The sequence below is a fragment of the Phascolarctos cinereus genome, unplaced genomic scaffold (assembly GCF_003287225.1).
Source record: "Phascolarctos cinereus isolate Bilbo 61053 unplaced genomic scaffold, phaCin_HiC Scaffold_726;HRSCAF=1367, whole genome shotgun sequence".
NCBI classification, from domain to species: Eukaryota; Metazoa; Chordata; class Mammalia; order Diprotodontia; family Phascolarctidae; genus Phascolarctos; species Phascolarctos cinereus.
Window position 1 is genome coordinate 164930619 of NW_027556098.1, and position 19188 is coordinate 164949806.

The following is a 19188-nucleotide window of genomic DNA, read 5'->3' on the forward strand; positions in this document are numbered from 1 at the left end:
CTCAATAACATTTATTAAGCACTTATTATGTGCCAGACATTGTACTAAACTCTGGTAATACAAAGAAAAACAAAAGACAATCCATATTCTCAAAAAGCTCGTAGTCAAATGGGGCAGAGAACAATTAGAAAACTTAGTACAAACAAGACATATATATATATACACATACATATATGTATGTGTATGTATGTATGTGTGTATGTATATGATAAATTGAAAATAATCAACAGAAGGAAGGCACTAGAATTAGGAAAAGGCTTTTGGTAGAAGGTGGGATTTTAGCTGGGACTTGAAAGATGCCAGGAAAATTAGGAGGGGAGTATGAAGATGGAGAGCATTTCAAGCATGGGAAGAAGTCGGTGAAAATGGCCAGAGTTGGGAGATGGAGTATCCTGTTCAAGGAATAGTAAGGAGCCCAGTGTCACTGGATCACAGAGCTGAGGGGTAAGGTATAAGAATACTAGAAAGGTTGGTGAGGGGGCTAGGTTATGAATGGCTTTGAATGCCAAACCAAGGATTTTATATCTGATCCTAGAAGTGATAAGGAGCCACTAGAGTTTATTGAGTTGGGGGTGGTAGAGTCAGTGACATTGTCAGACTTGAACTTTGAAGAGATCACTCTCACAAGTCATGAGATTTTCAACTGACCCCTAGTTGAGTTGTAAATTGTATATTTTATCTTGTGGTTTTTTTGTTGTTGTTAATTTTTACTGTCCAAAATTTGTAACTATTTTTGACAATGGCTTTTTATAGGATACACATGCTTATACTTGTATGTTTCCTCTGTTTCCAAAATTTTCCACTTGTTCCTGGTTTACTTCAGTTTTTTTTCCCCTTAATAAAAAAATGTAGTAAACCAAGAAAATTGGTGGGGAAAAATGGCTTTGTACAGAAATCCTCCATCTTAACCTTCATTTCTTGATACAATGGGATTCAGCCTAAATGTATTTGATGGACTTGAGCCTTTAGAAGCTCGTTTCCCATCATAGTGAGGAGACTTTATTCTTTTTAGACCAAGGTGGAAGCAAATATTGACATCTTTCTATATGGTAATGAAAAGCACTCTTTTTAGTAAATTTATTTCTAATCATATGGATGGAATCAAAAAACGAGGCAGAAACAAAGACTTGAAATTTAAAGTTCAAATGACTCTGAGTGAGGATCCTCAGATGACATTCACTATAAATGCCACACTTGAACCATATTCTATTAATTTCTGATCATGTCTTCCAAATAATCCTACACACAAAGTTATGTTACCATGTCTCTTTCATTACTCTGTGTCATATGTAACCTTTTCCTGTTACTACGGCGGTATGGACAGTTAGATATGGAATATGGCATTTCATCTGTCCTATTCCTAGTGTGTGAACTCTAAGGCTACTATTTATAAGATTTCAGGAGAGATATAGATAATTTGGACAAACAATATTTTTGTTCTGTTTAACTTAACTATATACTCAGACACTTGAGCATAAAAGGAATTACTTTTGTCCCATCTTATCCAAATAATTTAAAGCAATGCCAAAGAACTTTTAGATCAGGGATAATTTCTGAGGAATACCTCTCAAGATGATGATTCACTGAGACAACTTCCTGGGTCTAATCTTAAAATCAATTTGGTATTAACTTAATGTTAGTTCTGTCCAGAGTATTTTCCATTTATTGTCAAGTATATCAGATGGGATAAAAAATGGATTACTAAAGCCTAGCTCAATTATATCCATCAGTTTTTCCTGGCCTACCAGGAAAAAAACCAGGCCCACCATTCTGCTACATGTAGAAATTTGATTATGTTGGCAGGAGGATATGCTCTTTGCAAAACTAACCATGCTTAATTAATTCCTAATAATCTGTTTTCTTAGTTAAATTTGCCAAAAGTTAATTTTTTATATTCTTTCTCTAATCCACCTTTTCATTTGTTTATCATTTGTCATTTACCACGTTACGTTCATGTTTGAACAGCAGGTCTTATCCCCAAATGATGGCTAAACTGAAAAATAACAATAATAACTAAAATAAGTCAATATGTTCTACTGGTATAAATTTTGGTTCCTGAAATATTTCAAATTTTAATCTCATCATATAGATTTTAAAGACATGTTTATATAATTTCTCTATCCAGTATTTAAATTCAGGAGCAGGAGCCCTTGCTGGTGCCTTCATTCATGAAAAGCATGCACATACTATGAAACCTGCGTAAGTATCTTTATTGACATAAAAATTTAAATTAATTTCCTCAAAATTATTCTATGGAAGTAGAAAAAACATTTATTCAGAAATTTGTGAAATTTAAGTTGAGGATGTTATCCAATGAGAATTTGAGTAAATTATAATTATTTTAAATGTTCCATTACCAATCATAGATTATCTCTCTAGAGTATAGTTGGTTGAATAAGAAATTTAATTATAAAAGGAGATACCATTAATAATTTTTTTAAGTTACTACACTAAGGCAAAAAGATAGTTTAATGTAAAAAGAATACTTTTTAAAACTATACTTTTAAAAATTTCAGCTGTCTCACATTCACGCACAAATCAAAGGAAACCTCAGTGCTGTATCTAATAGCTTCTTAAATGTGGCATGTTTTTATTAAAATTATACCTACTTTTAAAGCTGGAGATATGTGAAGATCCACTATAGGAATATTGCCTGTTCGCGGATACTTTATAATCCATGAAAAACTGGAGTAGCTGAATGACAGATTGACTGTGAAAAAATGTAATACTTTTCTGTTTTATATCACCATTCTCATTTTTCAGGGACACCAGGAATGTGAATTTAATATCACAAAAAATGTACACCTTTTCTTGTTGTCTGGAGAACTTACGGTTACTTCCTTTTATTTTTATGTGGCACCAAAACTAAATCATATGCTGGAAAGAGGGGAAAAATACAGCACTTATGTTAGAGTATATGTGATGACGAGACTGTCTAGACTCTTAATAGATAATATAATAATGTTTGATTAGTTCTCTGAAGCTTCTCAGCCCTTGGCAAAGTGGTCTAATCTTTACAAGAATTACAGTCCTTTTTGATTTAAATCAGTAATGTAGTTAAGAGAATGTCAGAGTATCTGCAGTTTGGTGCAAGTAAATTCTCCAAATTTAAGATCATGTTCTGAAATTCTTTTGAACTTTCCTATACTTTTTAGGAGTTGTTAGTTTTGGCAATAGTTTTAATTATTCAGATACTTTGAAAGGTGACAATTTTGTGATCTCTACAAAGATGGACATTTTCCCCATCCCCCAAGCTCTTTGAGATAACCAAAGGGAAATATGTTCCATATTAAAATATATTTTGTCTTTTTAAAATAAAAACATAACCTGTCATTCATTCAGTAAAACTTGCTTCTTACATTTTCTAACAGAATAATTTTGTCATATAGCAAATGTTCTCAAACATAGTTTCTTATCTTCCCCTTAACCACAATTTTTTACTCTCCATACTATGTTTTTCATTATATTTACTTACTTCACTGGTTTTTATTGATCTGGATATTCCCTCGACTGGCAGAGATCTCAATTGCTTTGTAACTTAGTAGAAGGTCTTTGAGACATGGCATGGCTTACAAATTCATCATCCTGCAGTCAGCTAGGTGTTGAGATTTTTTAAATTTAACTAGGCAGGTCCTCAGGCCTCAGGCAAATAGTCAATTAATGAGCCCATACTCAAAGGCCTTCTAGTTTGGTAGGATCTGCCAGAACTTGCATTCATCCTGCATGGCTTTCTAGAACCCTTGCTTATCTCTGTGCCAAGATAGGTCTTTAATTAAGACCTAATGAAATAGGTCTTTGATGAAGGTTCATTGTATTCTATGATCCCCAAAGATAGGTCTTTATTATCTAAGATAATTAAAACAGTATTGTAAATACATAGTAATGTAGCTATTAGGTATTGACTACAGAACAGAATTCTTTTAAGAAAAATGTTGCTGGATGGCCCCAAAATGCCCTGGCTTGCACGCTGAAAATAGCACTTTTCATTTTAAGGGTCTCCAAAGCATTGCCTGAGTTGTAATTTACACAAGAGAGAAAACATATGTGTTTAATGGGGGAAAAATCTAGTGGTTTCAGTTATTGCTAATTTTATAATTTAATACTTACCTATGTCTCAATTTTTTCTGATATAAAAAGTGGTAAATAATACTTTACCTATGTAATTCACAAGATTGTTATTTGCATAAAATGGAAATGATGTAGTGAATATGCTTTGAAAAAAATTAGAAGTTCTTTGCAGATGTAAAGAATAGAATTTTCCCCCCTCAGGCTGAACAGCTGGGGAAGAGCTGTATTCTCAGGCTGGGATCTTCTCTCTAGGCACTAATGCCCATAGCCTCCTGGCTCTCTCTGAGAACACAGGTTAGCAAAATGCTCTTACTATAGTTTCTCCTTGGATTTCTTGATCATTTTCTTCTTGAATATTCTTTTTTATTATATTTTTTAAAAACCCTTGATGGAGTAGTTGTGAGGAAGCAAAGTTATTCTGAATCTGCTTTTTTTGTCATCTTGAAGAGAATCTGTGCATAATAGGCATTTAATTTTGAATAGAACCTATAAAATAAGGATAATGCTTCTTCTACTACCTATCTAAACAGGTTATTGTGACTTCAAAGAGCTATTTTAATGAGTTATTATAATAATATATTTCCTAAATGTATGCCTGGGCTTAGAGGCCTAGAAATGTTTACATTAGCATCATCATCATATACATCAACAACACAATACCACATTAAGTATCTCATCCATCTTAACAGTGGTATAGCTTAGATAATGGAAGCTTCGTGCTTTTGATTTCTATTCCAAACTAATTAGTAGAGATGAGAATAAGGAGGAGGAATCTAGCTCAGGGGTGGGGAACCTGTGGCTTTTTGACTGAGTCCAAGTTCTACAGAACAAATTCTTTTATTAAGGGGATTTGTTCTGTGAAGTTTGGATTTAATCGAAGGACTTCACCCGAGGGCCTAGAGGGCCACATGCGGCCTTGTGGCCACAGATTCCCCACCTTTGATTCTTTACTTTATAAAATGGACAGAACAAGATAAAATATGCAACATGAGGCCTGATAATATTGTGTCCTATGTTCTAAACCATAGACAAAAAATTACTCCTATCTAAAAATTATGGAAATGTCATTATTGTGATACATAAGCACATCTCTAAAGTGAGCACTCTTGGCCAAAACTGGTGGCCTTGGTATTTGAAAACAGAAAGACAGGCAAATGAACCATCTAGAGAACTATCTTTCCTGATAAAACTAATCATATAGAGTTATCGAGTTCGAATTCAACACATATTACCTAACTGGCTGGTCAATGAAACTAGTTGTGCTAGATGCTGAGGATATAAAAATGACAAATTATATGCTCCCTGCCCTCAAGAAAATTATAGTATAGTAGGGAGATGAGACAAAATTTATACAAATAATAATAATAAAAGTCACAAAATGATTAAGTGCATATGAGGGGTCAAACATAGCCTGGAAGGTTCAAAGGAAGAACAATTGCTTCCAACTGGGGGAATCAGGGGAGCCTTCACTGAGTGGATACACTTCAGCTAGATTATGAAAATAAAATAAGGCTATAAAGGCCACCTTATTTATTAAATTATTATATGAAATTGCCATATGACTGTTCTCTCTACTTCGTCTCTCCCCATTCCAATCCATCCTCCATTTATCCACTCAGCTGCCTTCTGAAACTTAGATCCAATCATGTCAAACCCTATCCCTCCCCACAATGAGATCGAGTAACTCTCTGTTTCCTCTACAATCCAATATATAAAGTCCTCTGCTTGGCATTTAAAGCCCTTCATAATGTGGCCCCTTCCTACCTTTTCAATCTTCTCTCACTTTATTCCCTTCTACACACTCTATAAATAATCTAGCTACACTGGTCTACTCATAGTTCTCGAACCCAACCCTCCATCTCTCATTGCTGTAATTTTGTGCTGGTTGTCTTTCTACCCTTGGAATGTGGTACCCTCTCCTCTCCACCATTGGTTTCCTTGGCTTCCTTTAAGACTCAGCTAAAGGAGGGGGAGCTTGGTGGCACAGTGGATAAAGCACTGGCCCTGGAGTCAGGAGGACCTGAGTTCAAATCCAGCCTCAGACACTTGACATGAACTGTGTGACCCTGGGTAAGTCACATAAAACCATTGCCTAGCCAAAAAAAAAAAAAAAGGCCCACCTTCCGCAAGAGGCTTGTCCCAATCCCTTAAGGTGCTTTTCTTAAAGAAGAGAGTTTAATGCTATAATCAAACTAAAAATAAATCTAAGTAATCAAAAAGAGCTGATTTCTTTTTCAACAGCCTGAATGTTGTCCTTGCAGCCACAAAATAGCAAAAGGTCTAGAAGATTTCTAATATGATGGATAGATTCTCTATGGAGAATTTATGGGAGGGGATGAACAAAATTTTCACAGGAAGAAAAGACATGGGTTAGATATGATCTGCACTAGTTGAGAGAACATTTACATGAATAAAATCATGGATTCTTTGAAAGCAAAAATTAAAGACAATGGGGAGATACTGAAGAACATGGAGCATGGCAGTCACATATTTTAAGTGCTTATTGTGAGCCAGACATTCTACTAAGCTCTGGAGATACAAAAGAAGCAAAAGATAGTCTCTGACCTTATATTTTAGGAAGGTTACTTTGGCAGTGTTAGCAAGGATAAACTGAAGAAGGGAGAAGGAGATAAGAGTCAAATAATATTCAGGAGGGAGGTAATGAGAAAACCTATCAAGGGTGATCTGTCATGCAAATGGAAAGGAGGGATAGAAAGTAGATTTTTTTTGTGCATGAACTATTAGGAAATTTGGCAATTGGGAGAGATGGTATATATAAGAATTACTCCAGGTTGTCAAGTCTTGGTGGCAAAGGCTTATCTTCTGTTGATATTACAATATAACAGAAATGTGATATTTAAGAAAGACAGGTTTTAAAATGAAGAGTTGTTTGAAACATGAGTTTTAGGTGTGAGGACATAATGTGTCAGTTTACAGCTGGTATTTTGAAATGTGGGATCTCTCAGAGAAAAGACTATCTAGATTAGAGGCATGGATTTGGGACTGACATGCATAGAAGTGAAAATCAAAACCATATAAATATGTATTACTGACAAAGAAAAGATTGTAGCAGTGAAGCCAGCCAAGGATAGAGGTTGGATGAGGAAGGGGAACCAGTGAAGAAAGTAAGATTGGTAGAGGGCAGGGTGGAGCCAAGATGGCAGAGTAAAAGCAGTGACTTGCTTGAGCTCTCTCCAAAACTCCTCCAAATACCTATAAAAAAAGACTCTAAACAAATTCTAGAGCAGCAGAACCCACAAAAAGACAGAGTGAAACAAATTTCAAGCCCCAGACAACTTGGAAGGTCGACAGGAAAGATCTGTTGTCCAGGCAGCGAGAGGAGCACAGTTCAGTATGGACCATGCCGGCAAAGATGGGGCCCAGTAAACACAGAGCAGACCTCAGGGAACTGAATCAAAGGGAGCTGTGGCAGTTTCCAGACTTCTCAACCCACATATGCCAAAGACAGCCTAGAAAGTCAGTGGGAAAGGTCTGTCAGACTTGGGTGAGAGGAGCATGGTCCAGCCCTGGCCCTAGTGCAGCCCTAGGGCAGCAGCTACAAGCCTTGGATGTTTCTGGAGCTCTCAGCCCACAGAAGGTGGGAGGATCAAGTGGCTGATCAGAGGGAGATTGCAGGGATCTCTTTGCTGGTGCTGAGGCAGGATTCTCTTGCTTTGCCATGCTTGCATCTGGGTTGCTGGCCTGGGTGACGGTTCTGGGACAAGGAGGAATGCTGGCATGGTAGAGCTTGTGGTGGTTGTAGAGAGGGAATCTTCCTCACAGTTCCAAGGTAGAAAAGAATGTATGTGGTTACTCATAGACCAGAATACAGGCCAGGAAACAAGTAAACACCTCTTCTTTGATCATACCACCTTGGAAGAACTGATAATTTATAGGTCCCCAGAAGTACCTCTAAAAACAGCTGCATAAAACCCTTGAAGCTTGGGGCAGTACACCCTCCACACTGGAAGCAGAGTCCTACCTTAACAAAAAGTTAAAAAGTCAAGTAACTGGCTGGAAACATGAGCAAATTGTAAAAAAACTCAAACTATCAAAATCTACTTTGGTGACAAAGATCAAAACATAGCAACAGAAGAAGACAACAAAGTCAAAGCTCCTACATCCAAAGCCTCCAAGAAAAAATATGAATCAGTCCCAGGCCATGGAAGAGCTCAAAAAGGATTTTGAGAAACAAGTAAGAGAAGTAGAGGAAAAACTGGGAAGAGAAATGAGGGTGATACAAGAAAACCATGAAAACCGAATCAACAGCTTGCTAAAGGAAAACCAAAAAAATACTGAAGAAAATAACACCTTAAAAAATAGACTAACCCAAATGGCAAAAGAGGTCCAAAAAGGCAATGAAGAGAAGAATACCTTAAAAAGCAGAATTGGCCAAATGGAAAAGGAAGTCCAAAAGCTCACTGAAGAAAATAATTCCTTAAAAATTAGAATGTTGCAAATGGAAGCTTTGAGAAATCAAGAAATTTTAAAACAAAACCAGAAGAATGAAAAAATAGAAGACGATGTGAAATATCTCATTGGAAAAATAACTGACCTGGAAAATAGATCCAGAAGAGATCATTTAAAAATTATTGGACTACCTGAAAGCCATGATCAAAAAAGAGCCTAGACATCATTTTTCAAGAAATTATCAGGAAAATTGCCCTGATATTCTAGAACCAGAGGGTAAAATAGAAATTGAAAGAATCCACCAATCACCTCCTGAAAGAGATCCCAAAATGAAAACTGCCAAGCATATTATAGCCAAATTCCAGAGTTCCCAGGTCAAGGAGAAAATATTGCAAGCAGCCAGAAAGAAACAGTTCAAGTATTGTGGGAACACCAGCAGGTTAACACAAGATTTAGCAGCTTCTACATTAAGGGAATATGATATTTCAGAGGTCAAAGGATTTAGGATTAAAACCAAGAATCACCTACCCAGCAAAACTGTGTATAATCCTTCAGGGGAAAAAATGGTTATTCAATGAAATAGAGGACATTCAAGCATTCTTGACAAAAAGATCAGAGCTGAATACAAAATTTGACTTTCAAATACAAGACTCAAGTATGAAAAGGTAAACAGGAAAGAGAAATTATGAGACTTATTAAAGTTGAACTGTTTACATTCCTAACAACAACAAAAAAGAGATTGATAGAGAGGTATGCAAATTACCAGGAGATAATAAATTATTAAAGCCAATTCAAGACAATAATGAAAAATAGTGCTCCTCCCAAAAAAGTCAGGATGGCAAGGGGTGGGGATGGGGGGTATTGTATTATGCAATTGCAAAATCATTGGTGACCTTAGACAACAGTCTCAGTAAAGCAAGGGAGGCTAATGCCAATTTACAAGAAGTTGAAGAGTGAGGGTGGTAATACCAACGTGGCAAAAAGCCTAAGACTGTTTTAAAAATAATTTTAGCCGGGAAGGATAGGAGAAAAGTAGGATGATAGCTTGAAGGAGTAGCAGATCTGTAGGGAAAGATTTTTAGGATAGGAAAGACCTGATTTTATTTGTTTTCAGACAGAAAGGAGACAATAAAGAGAGAAAGTTAAAAATGAGAAAGGGAAATAAAGTTAAGGACAGGTGTGGAGCAAAGTCTTTACATTGTCAAAAACCTAAGAGTGAAAGTTCTTGGACAATGACAATAATATTAAAGGCAGTTTGATGGTGTTGTGGCTAAACTGCTGAACTTAGAATCAAGAAGACCTAAATTCATTTTCTGCCTTAAACATTTAATAGCTATGTGACCCTGAGCAAATCATTTACTACTCAGAATAGTATAATCATTTATCTCTTAGAATAATGAAGTGGATAGACTGTTGAACCTTGAGCCAGGAAGAACTGTATTCATATTTGACTCCAAACACTAGTTTGGGTAAGTCACTTCACTGCCCTGGGCCTTAGTTTCTTCATCTGTAAAATGAAAGGGTTGGATGAAATGATCTTTAAGGTCCCTTCTTACTCTAAATCCCTGAGGTACGAATAATTACACACGTTCACATAGCTTCTAAAAGTTCACAAAGTTTTTTTCTCTCGAAAACCTTATGAGGTAGGCAATGCAAGTTAAACATATTTTGTAGTAAAAGTTAATTGATATAATACAGAATTGGCAGCCTATCCATTCCAGTTTGAAGACCATGAGAGTTAGGATCAAGCTGATAACTTGACTCACTGATTCATTATCTTGAATGCAGCTGTTCCTCTTTCCATCTAAAAAAACATTTCTTGATTAGCTTCTAAAACTGCCTTTAGGGCCTTGAAATTTCCTGTAGTGAAAATGACTCATTTGAGTCCTACGGAATCCTCTCATTTGCTCAGCCATCCATTCAATAGTCCTACACTCCTGGCTACTGTGTTCAGCTTGTGTTATGGAATTAAAAATATATTTGAACGACTATGGGAGGAGATGAACAAGATTTTCATAAGAAGAAAAGACATGGGTTAGGTATGATCTGGATTGGTTGAGGGAGCATTTACATCAATAAAATCATGTAATCTTTGAAAGCGAAACTTAAAAAGGCAAAGGAGAGATACTGAAGAATGCCGAGCATGGGAGGCATATATTTTTAGTCAGTCAATAAGCATTTCTTATAATGCAATAATATAACATATTATTATATCAGATTATTGTAATATAGCAAATAATAATATGAATTATATGTTAATATGTGTGTAAATGTATGCATATATATGCATAGATAGATTATAGACAGATAGATGGATAGATACCTAAGAAATGCCAGACATCTTATTTTTCTACTGTGAATATGGAGAAATACTAGACCTTACACAGAGCCTGTTTTCCTGTTTAATTATATTCATTTTTATATGTCTTCCCCACACCCAGGGACATAATAAGCTGCTGGAGGATGGTTAATTTTTTTTTTTTTAGTATTCCTACTACTTTGTGTATACTAGAAAATTCAAAAGAATCTTTGTTAAATTGTTGTTGGAAGTAAGAAACTCCTAGAAAAATGGATTTTGAATTTTTTTTAAATTTCAAGACTCCATTAGTTTACCTCTCTGTGGTAATGCTTTATATTTTTATAGAACCACATACCAGTAGTGAGGATGATCTAACTAGTTATTATATAATTTTTATTCTTTCCTGAAATCTTTTTAATTATTATTTTTTTGAAATTTTATGAATTTATTTTTAGTTTTTAACATTCACTTCCACAAGATTTTGAGTTCCAAATTTCTCCCCATCTTGCTCCTCCCCCTCCTCCATGATGGCATGCATTTTGAATACCCTTTCCCCTAATCTGCCCTCCCTTCTATCACCCCTCCCCCCTTCTCATCCCCTTTCTCTTCCATTTTCTTGTAGGGTAGGATAGATTTCTATACCCCATTTCCTGTATATCTTATTTCCCAGTTGCATGTGAAAACAATTTTAAAATTTGTTTTTAAAACTTTGGGTTCCAAATTTTCTCCCTTCCTCCCTCCCTACCCACCCTCATTGAGAAGGCAAGCAATTCTATACAGGTTATACACGTGTAGTCATGCAAAACACTTCCATAGTAATCATGTTGTGAAAAACTAACTCCATTTCCCTTCATCCTATCCCTCGGCCTCCCCCACCCCCTTTTATTATATTCTGTCTTTTGACCCTGTCTGTCCTTAGAAGAGTTTGCTTCTGATTACCCCCTCCCCTAAACTGCCCTCCCTTCTATCATCCCCCCTTATTCCCTTTCCCCCTATTTTCCTGTAGGGTAAGATAGATTTCCCTACCCAAATGGATGTGTATGTTATTACTTCCTTTAGCCAAATCCAATGAGAATAAGAATTACTTCTATTCGGGATTTAGTGACTTGCCCAGAGTCGCATAGCTAGTGAGTGTTATGTGTCTGAGGCTGGATTTGAAGTCAGGTCCTCCTGACTCCAGGGCTATCCACTGTGCCACCTAGCTGCCCCCATTCTGAAGAAATCTTAACTTTGAAAAAAAATTGAGTTACATAACTAAACATAGGTGCCATTTGCATAGGCGCCAGCAGCCAAATTGAAGAGCAATAAGTAATTAGGAAAGACAAGTGTGGTGAAATGCCCTTTACCTTTGGGGCATTGCTTCAATAAGACATTTTTGAATCTACAGAAATCTTGGTGATCTTCTCACTGACAGTGGAATTAAAACTATTACTGAATTCCCCCATCCCATGTAGCAAAAAATTAAAAGCTATTGGAAGGAGTTAAAGCTTAATATACTTCTGCATCATGTTTTGTTAAAACAACAAGAAATACCTGGGACATTAATTTTCAGTTTAAAATCTGTCATTTTATTCCTATTTTGTTTAAATTCAAGGTAAAGGAGGAAATTGCCAGTAATAGTGCATTTGAATAAAGATGACCAAAAAACCAGAAAATAAAAAATGCATATTTTAAAACTTTATTGATTCAATAGTGTTAATAAAAATCACGTCAAGGAGGACAGTAAACACTAACCCAGACTTAAAAACTTTTCAGGTTGAGTGATTCCCTTTTTAACTAAGTAATTATAATTATGATATGTTTATTATGACTTCAAGGTCAGCTGCTGGGGCTAATATACCTTAGTTCCATTTCTTTCCTGTTTTGTCCCCTAGTCTTTTCAGATATCTGAAAAGTCAATGAGAATAAAGAAAATTTGTCTTTGTCAAAGTATTCAATTTTATACCCTATTTAAATGCAGAACAATTTGCTGTATGCCACATAATCAAATGAAGTGGAATTTAACTGCTGTAGAAGTTACAAATTTTTTGCCATAGCTAAAGACTCTCAACTCATTTGAAACAAGGGCGACACCTAGTGGCCTAATAAGTTATTTCAAATGAATAATCCCCAAACATCTTTTCATTGTTTGCTAAAACTGTTATTTTGAATAGATATTTAAGTGTTGAGATCCATTGGATCTACTTTTTAAACTAGATCTATTCTTAGCCTGGCAATTATTCAGTTAAGTGCAGATTTAATTTAATTATTTATTTTATTATCCCTGTGTCTTTCTTGCCCGTATTTTACCAATAGATCTGAAATACCTATCCTCTTAAAACACTTTTAGAATATTATATCTACAGGCTCTTGGTAAAAGAAAGTTATAAGAATTTTTTTATATTTTTGTGAAATTCCTACTTCTTCTGTTTGACCTTACTTTTATTTAGTTACTTTCATTAAAGTTTTCGGATTGGTTTTTCCTAATCCTCCACTTTTTTCCCTACTGATATCTATATTTTGTAGTGTTATTCTTTTATTATTTGAATCATAGAAAATAATTTACAAAATTAATGTAACCACTACCTACCTTACTGTGTAAATACTACTTATTAACTAGGGTTATTGTGAGGATAGCATTTTATAAACTTTGATGTTCTCTATAAATGTTATTTATTAATATTAAAAGTAGTGATAACCTTTCTTTTTGGCACCTAAATCAGATTTTTAATTTTTTCTCACAAAAAATAATTTATTGATTCAAGCTTATATTGGACACATTATTTATTGATCATTGCTACCAACAGAAAAGGGAAGAAACAATATTTTTAAGCAGTGTGATGTTAGTAGTACTTTCATTGAGTTTTATTCCCCTCCCCCCAATTTTTAGGGAAAAGTCTAAAAATACATAATGTTAAGTTTAGTGTGATATGTGCTGTGATATCCTACTTCAAAATTAACCTTCATTATTGTTTTTATCATTCACCTTATTCAATAATTTATCAGGCAAATATTTGTTGAATATTCTACCTTGTGGGTTTAAGTCACACTGACTATTATTAGTTTCATTAAGAAAACTTTATGGAACTGCCAAGTTACTTCAGTCAGAGAGACAGTAGATATTTATTAAATACCTACTATGTGCCAGGCTTTGTACTAAGTACTGCGGATACAAAGAAAGGCAAATGACAGTCCCTACCCACAAGGAGCTTAAAGTTTAGGGAGAGACAACACATAAAAAAATGCCAAAAAGGGAGGTGGGAAAGGAAAGAGAGGAAGAGAATTTGGTGTAGGAACATAATGAAGTCCTATAGGCAGGTGGAAAATTATGCAGTATTCACCCGTAGCACTCTACCTTAAATAGAGGATCTGAGAGGGACTCTCTGACATCTACCTGCTACCCTTTTCAGTCAGAGGAAGTTCCACAGAAAAGTATATACTTTGGTCCTCAGTCTAAGGTTTTATTCAGTTATCTAATTTGAGCATCAACTAAATATATGTTGTATATACACAGTGTGGATGAAACCATAATAACATATGTCCTTTAAAAAAAACACAAGAAGTATTAGTCACATGTTTAATTCATTAAAATATTTACTGAGGTCTAAATATATACATAGCATTGTGACAGAAATAGTGGCTAATAAAAATAAATTTTACTCTCCCTCTTTAAATTACTTTCTAATTATATTATGGGGTCATAGATGTAGAGTTGGAAGAAACTCCAGAGGCCATAGAGTTCAACTCTCTCATTTTACAGTTGAGAAAAATGAGGCCCAGAGAGGTTGAATGATTTGCTGAAAGTCACATAAGTGGTAAACATGTCAGAGGTGCGATTTGAATCCAGGGCATTTCCACTGCATGATTACTGGATACACTTTTTATTTATTTATTTATGGAGTTTGTTTGTTTTTTACCCATCCTCCCTACCCCCCAAAGAAGAATGTGGCTCCTTAAGGGCAAAAATAGTTTCTTTTTTTTTTTTGGCTTTGTATTCATAGGAATGAGCATAGCACCTTGCAGTAGTAGATAAAACAAAAACAAACAAAAAAATTAAATAGGATTGATTTTTGCCTTCAAGTGGCTTAAATCTCACTTGGAAGATACAACATATGCAAATGAAAAATACACTGACAAGAGAAGGCAGTATATAAGAAATGTCAGATGACTGATGCAGGTGTTGGTCATAGAAGTTTCTTAATAAGTGCATCTTAAAATCCCCTAAAAGGTCAGGTGAGAGATCATTGTGAGTTAAAGTGGTGTGGGAAGGTTTTCTGGAGGAGGTGAGCTTTCGTTCTATTTTTGAAAGATGGGCAGTATTTGGATAAGGAAAGAAGGAAATACGGCATTCTAAGTAGAAGAAACTTTATCAAAAACTCAATAATTTGCGTACTGAGGAAGGATTAGCAAAATAGACCAGTCCATATTAATGCAAGGAGTACTTAAATTATTTTCATCTCCCAGGTAACTATGAAATCCTCCTTTATATTTTCTTCACATTGGTGATGTTGAATTACATTTATAGCAACACATTTCACTTCATTTTGTATTTCAAAGTAATATGTACATTTTGGCTATTATTCAAAATTGCTGACCCAGTATTTATACCAAGGGGCTTCCTGCCAGTAAATCATGTGAGTAATTTAGGGGTCAGGGCCATTAAGCTACATTAAGCATCTTTTACCTAAACTGTAAAGCACAGATTTCATTTGACCTTTTTCTAGATCGTCTGAATTTCCTCCTCTTTCAGCAGCATTTTAAGAATAATAGTTTGTGAGAACTGAATGTGATTAAGTGATTTTCTTTGATATGGTTTCCCCCCTACCTTTGTTCACTTAAATCAGCCGTCAAGAATGTTCAAGGGATTCTACATAAGTGGTTGCAAACTGTTACGAACTTTCACTAACCAGCATAAAAAATAAATATGGGTGAATTTAATAATAGTGAAAGAACTTAAAATTACATGAGGGGAAGTTTTTTGATTATAAGAATATGAGGATCTGAAATATTTTATTATGCCAAGTTACAGATACATTTTTTAAAGATTTTGAACTGTCTGGGATGGTTTTCATGCACCCCAGGATGGAAACAGGGGAGATGTGATATATGGACTAAGTGAATTATTAAGATATCTTCTATTGTTTTCCTTATTTATATTGTCCAACAATGTCATTTATGGTGAATGACTGAATAGAGATTTTTTTTTTTGCCCAAGTTACTCAACCAACAATCTTTCAAGAGCCTTTTATGTTCCGAGCCCTCAAAAGGAGAAAATCTAGCTTCACCCTCATAAATTGTTAGGATTTCTGAGTATCCTGGAGTGAGGGATAAGGGTGGGACTTATGGATAATTTTGCTTAGGGTGTTAGCCTCTAAAATTATCTCACAGCTTCTCCATATTCATCAAGTCTTGATTGAAGGACACAGATGGAAAGTACTTTTTAAAGCACATTGATTGTCAGTGAGTTTTATTAAGGGTCTCTTTTGTTCTAACAAGAAGGGGAAGAGTGCTAGCCCACTGTCAGTTCACATGATTGATACAAAAATGTGTGGCTAAGATGAATTTTAGAATAATCACCAGTCCTCTGGATGACTTTTGTTCCAGGAGGAGAAAGAAAGAGAAAGAAGGAAAAACAATGATAAGAATGAAGGAAGAGAGGAAAGAAAGAGAAGGAAAGAAAGAGAAGGAAAGAAAGGTGAATGCACAGTTTTCAAGAAAGTCTAATGTCTAATGAACTGAATAGCAAAGAAATAAGTGCTTCAATAGATCATCCTTTTAATATATATTTTTCTTCATATTTGGCCTGTATCTTGAGTATCTAGTGCATTTTCCTAGGAGAAAACTACCATAAATATGCCCTTCTTCTAGTATACTCTAGAAAATGCCCAAACCTAAATCTTCTTTTGTTACATAACATATCTTTGCTTTTAGCATTTCTAGAGACAGAAATGATCATTTTGAGGTTTATATACCAAGTGTTTATCTGATATCCAAGACAATTCCTTTTGTTAATAGAAAAGATAGATATGGATATATAGTATTGGGAGGATATACTTGCTTTAAGATGTTATTCAAGTTTCCAAACCTTAGACATCAATGACAAGAGAGAAGACTTAACTTTTTAGTGGAGAATTCCTCAGAAATACTAGGAAAAAGAATACAATATAAGTTTTCCTGGGTACCTCTTCATTCTGCATAGTTTATTTCTGTGATTGATATGGCCTGTGTGCTTAGAGTTAACATTGATGAAATATTATTTTCTATCAGCTGCTGACCAACCCCACCTCTTAAAACTCTTCTATTCTTTGGTTTCCCAGATTTAGCAATGACATGACAAGTGGGCTTATTACACAGTTGCACTTGGCTTGAGAAGACTTGAACTTTAAGTATAGCTCTCATCTTTTCTACCAAAAAGGGTCCCATTCTTATGTTCCCAAGCACCATCACCATCATATCCTTATCTTTCTGGTCCCAGCCTTGCAACATTGGAGTTATTTTTTATTCCTCCCTTTCTAATACTTCTGACTCCCCTTTCCCAAACCCATATCAACAAATGAAGAACACCCCCTCCACCCATAATAATCAGTGTTTTCTTTCTGTCCAGACAATTTCCAAACTGGTGTTTTGTGCCATAGCTAAGCTCTGACTCCTGTTTTTTTTTTGGGGGGGGGGGTAGGACGGTTAGCCCTGCTTGTTCTAGACTTGGGTCACTAGTATTTCTGCACTGACCTCCACCCCTCAGAATCAGGCCCCCCAGGATCTTTGAGCTTTAGAGTGCTGGATATTTAAGGGCCCCCAGGGCTTCACAGGGTAGATTGTTAGGGAGCTCAGCTTCAGAGAGTGTCCTGGTCTAAAATCTACTGTACCTATACTGGTGTATGCTGCTTCTTGTGGCTTCCAAGTTCCTCAGTGTGGGATTCAAATCAACATAGGCCTTTTTAGGGGTGCCTTTACCGAACCATTCAGGCTATGTCCCTGGCCTGTCTCTGATCTAGCTGAGAGGCAGTCAGTTTATTTATGTGTGCTGGTACTGGCTTTGCTGAGTTACTCCATTTTTGCCCATGGGCTTCTGGCTGACTTTGTAAAATGCTGGGTTGAAAGAAACTGCTTATTTTAATTTCTCATTGGATCTCATTATTCAGCCTGGTGTGTTATTTTTAGGTTTTTGCTAGGGTAGGTGTGGGGGAACTGATCTGCCAGTCTCTGTTCAGGCAGCTGTCTTCACAACCTTCCTCCTCTCATCTTTGTACTTTTTATAAAGACTATTACTCATACCTGTAGTACACTCCCTCCTCATCTCATTCTTTTGTTTCAGAGGATTTAAGGAGGCACCTAGGGTAGTGGACTTTCTAGGGGGAGAAGAGATCCTTGTTAATGCAGATGTTTGGGTCAAGTGAAGTTTTTCTTTTTGTTTTTTGGATGAGGGAAGACATGACCAAATTTACAGGTTGCAGGGAAGTAGCCAGTACTTAGAGATTAAAGATTAGAGAGAAAATATGATAATGGGTGCAATCTGCTACAAAATGTAGGTATGGATGGAATTTAGGTTACATGCAGAGGGGTTTGACTTGGCAATGAAAAGAGTCACCTCTTCATGTGAGACAGAGATGGGGGAAATAATAGGGGAAGATTCTGAGCGATGTGTGAATGTAGGGGAGGGGGATATATGGAGGAGACCCCATTTCAAGTAATGGTCTCAATTTTTATGGTGAAATGTGAAGCAAGTTGAGAGGGTGGGAGGAGAGGTACCATGGGGAGCTTGAGGAGCCATGAAAAAGCTTGGAATTGCCACTCTGGCCTAATCAATTAAGAATATGTCAAAGGATTTCCTTGTTTCGGTGAGCACCCAGTTTAGAAGATGGAACATAAATTTCCGGTAGATTCAGCATAATTATGAGAGTTTTCTCTAGCTCTGTCTAGAGGGAACATAAACAGGGATGAAGGTGGCAGATAATGATAATAATCCATTATTGGGGTTTGGCAAGCTGTGAACAGCTAGAGGATAAATGCTTAAGGGATTTGAATGTAGAGGACAATGTAGAGCTGAACGACATTTGAGGTCAGGAAGGGTATAAAATGTAGTCAATACAAGAGTCTGGGATGGAGGTGGAGGAATTTAAAGTCAAGATGAGGATTAAGAATAGATCTATATGTAATAATGCATAGGAGAAAATCAAGATCAAAGTATGATCATCTCTAAATATAGCTGAGTTGAATAGAGAAGTAGGTCATAGGAACTGGATAGACTGAAGAACTGAGAAGCTATTTGGAGGAGTATCAATATGTATGTTAAATATAGAGGCAGTCATTACAATCCAGGGCTGATTCTAGCCCTGAACCCATTGAGGAGAGAAGAATAATGTCCTGGGGGATGAGGGAGCTTGGCAGATAAAAGACACTAGAATTTAGATTGGATGATAAATTTGGATACC

At 35.8% G+C, this 19188-nt stretch overlaps 1 protein-coding gene across 6 annotated transcripts in view; it reads left to right on the top strand.

The window, feature by feature from the left end:
- The window catches only part of KYNU (kynureninase), a 156874-nt gene that overhangs the window by 107740 nt on the left and 29946 nt on the right, over positions 1-19188 (top strand). For all 6 annotated transcript variants that reach the window (XM_020984723.2, XM_020984722.2, XM_020984721.2 and 3 more), the window contains one exon: positions 2126-2199. In XM_020984723.2, coding sequence (XP_020840382.1) covers positions 2126-2199 — 74 coding nt within the window. The remainder of the gene's footprint in view (positions 1-2125; positions 2200-19188) is intronic.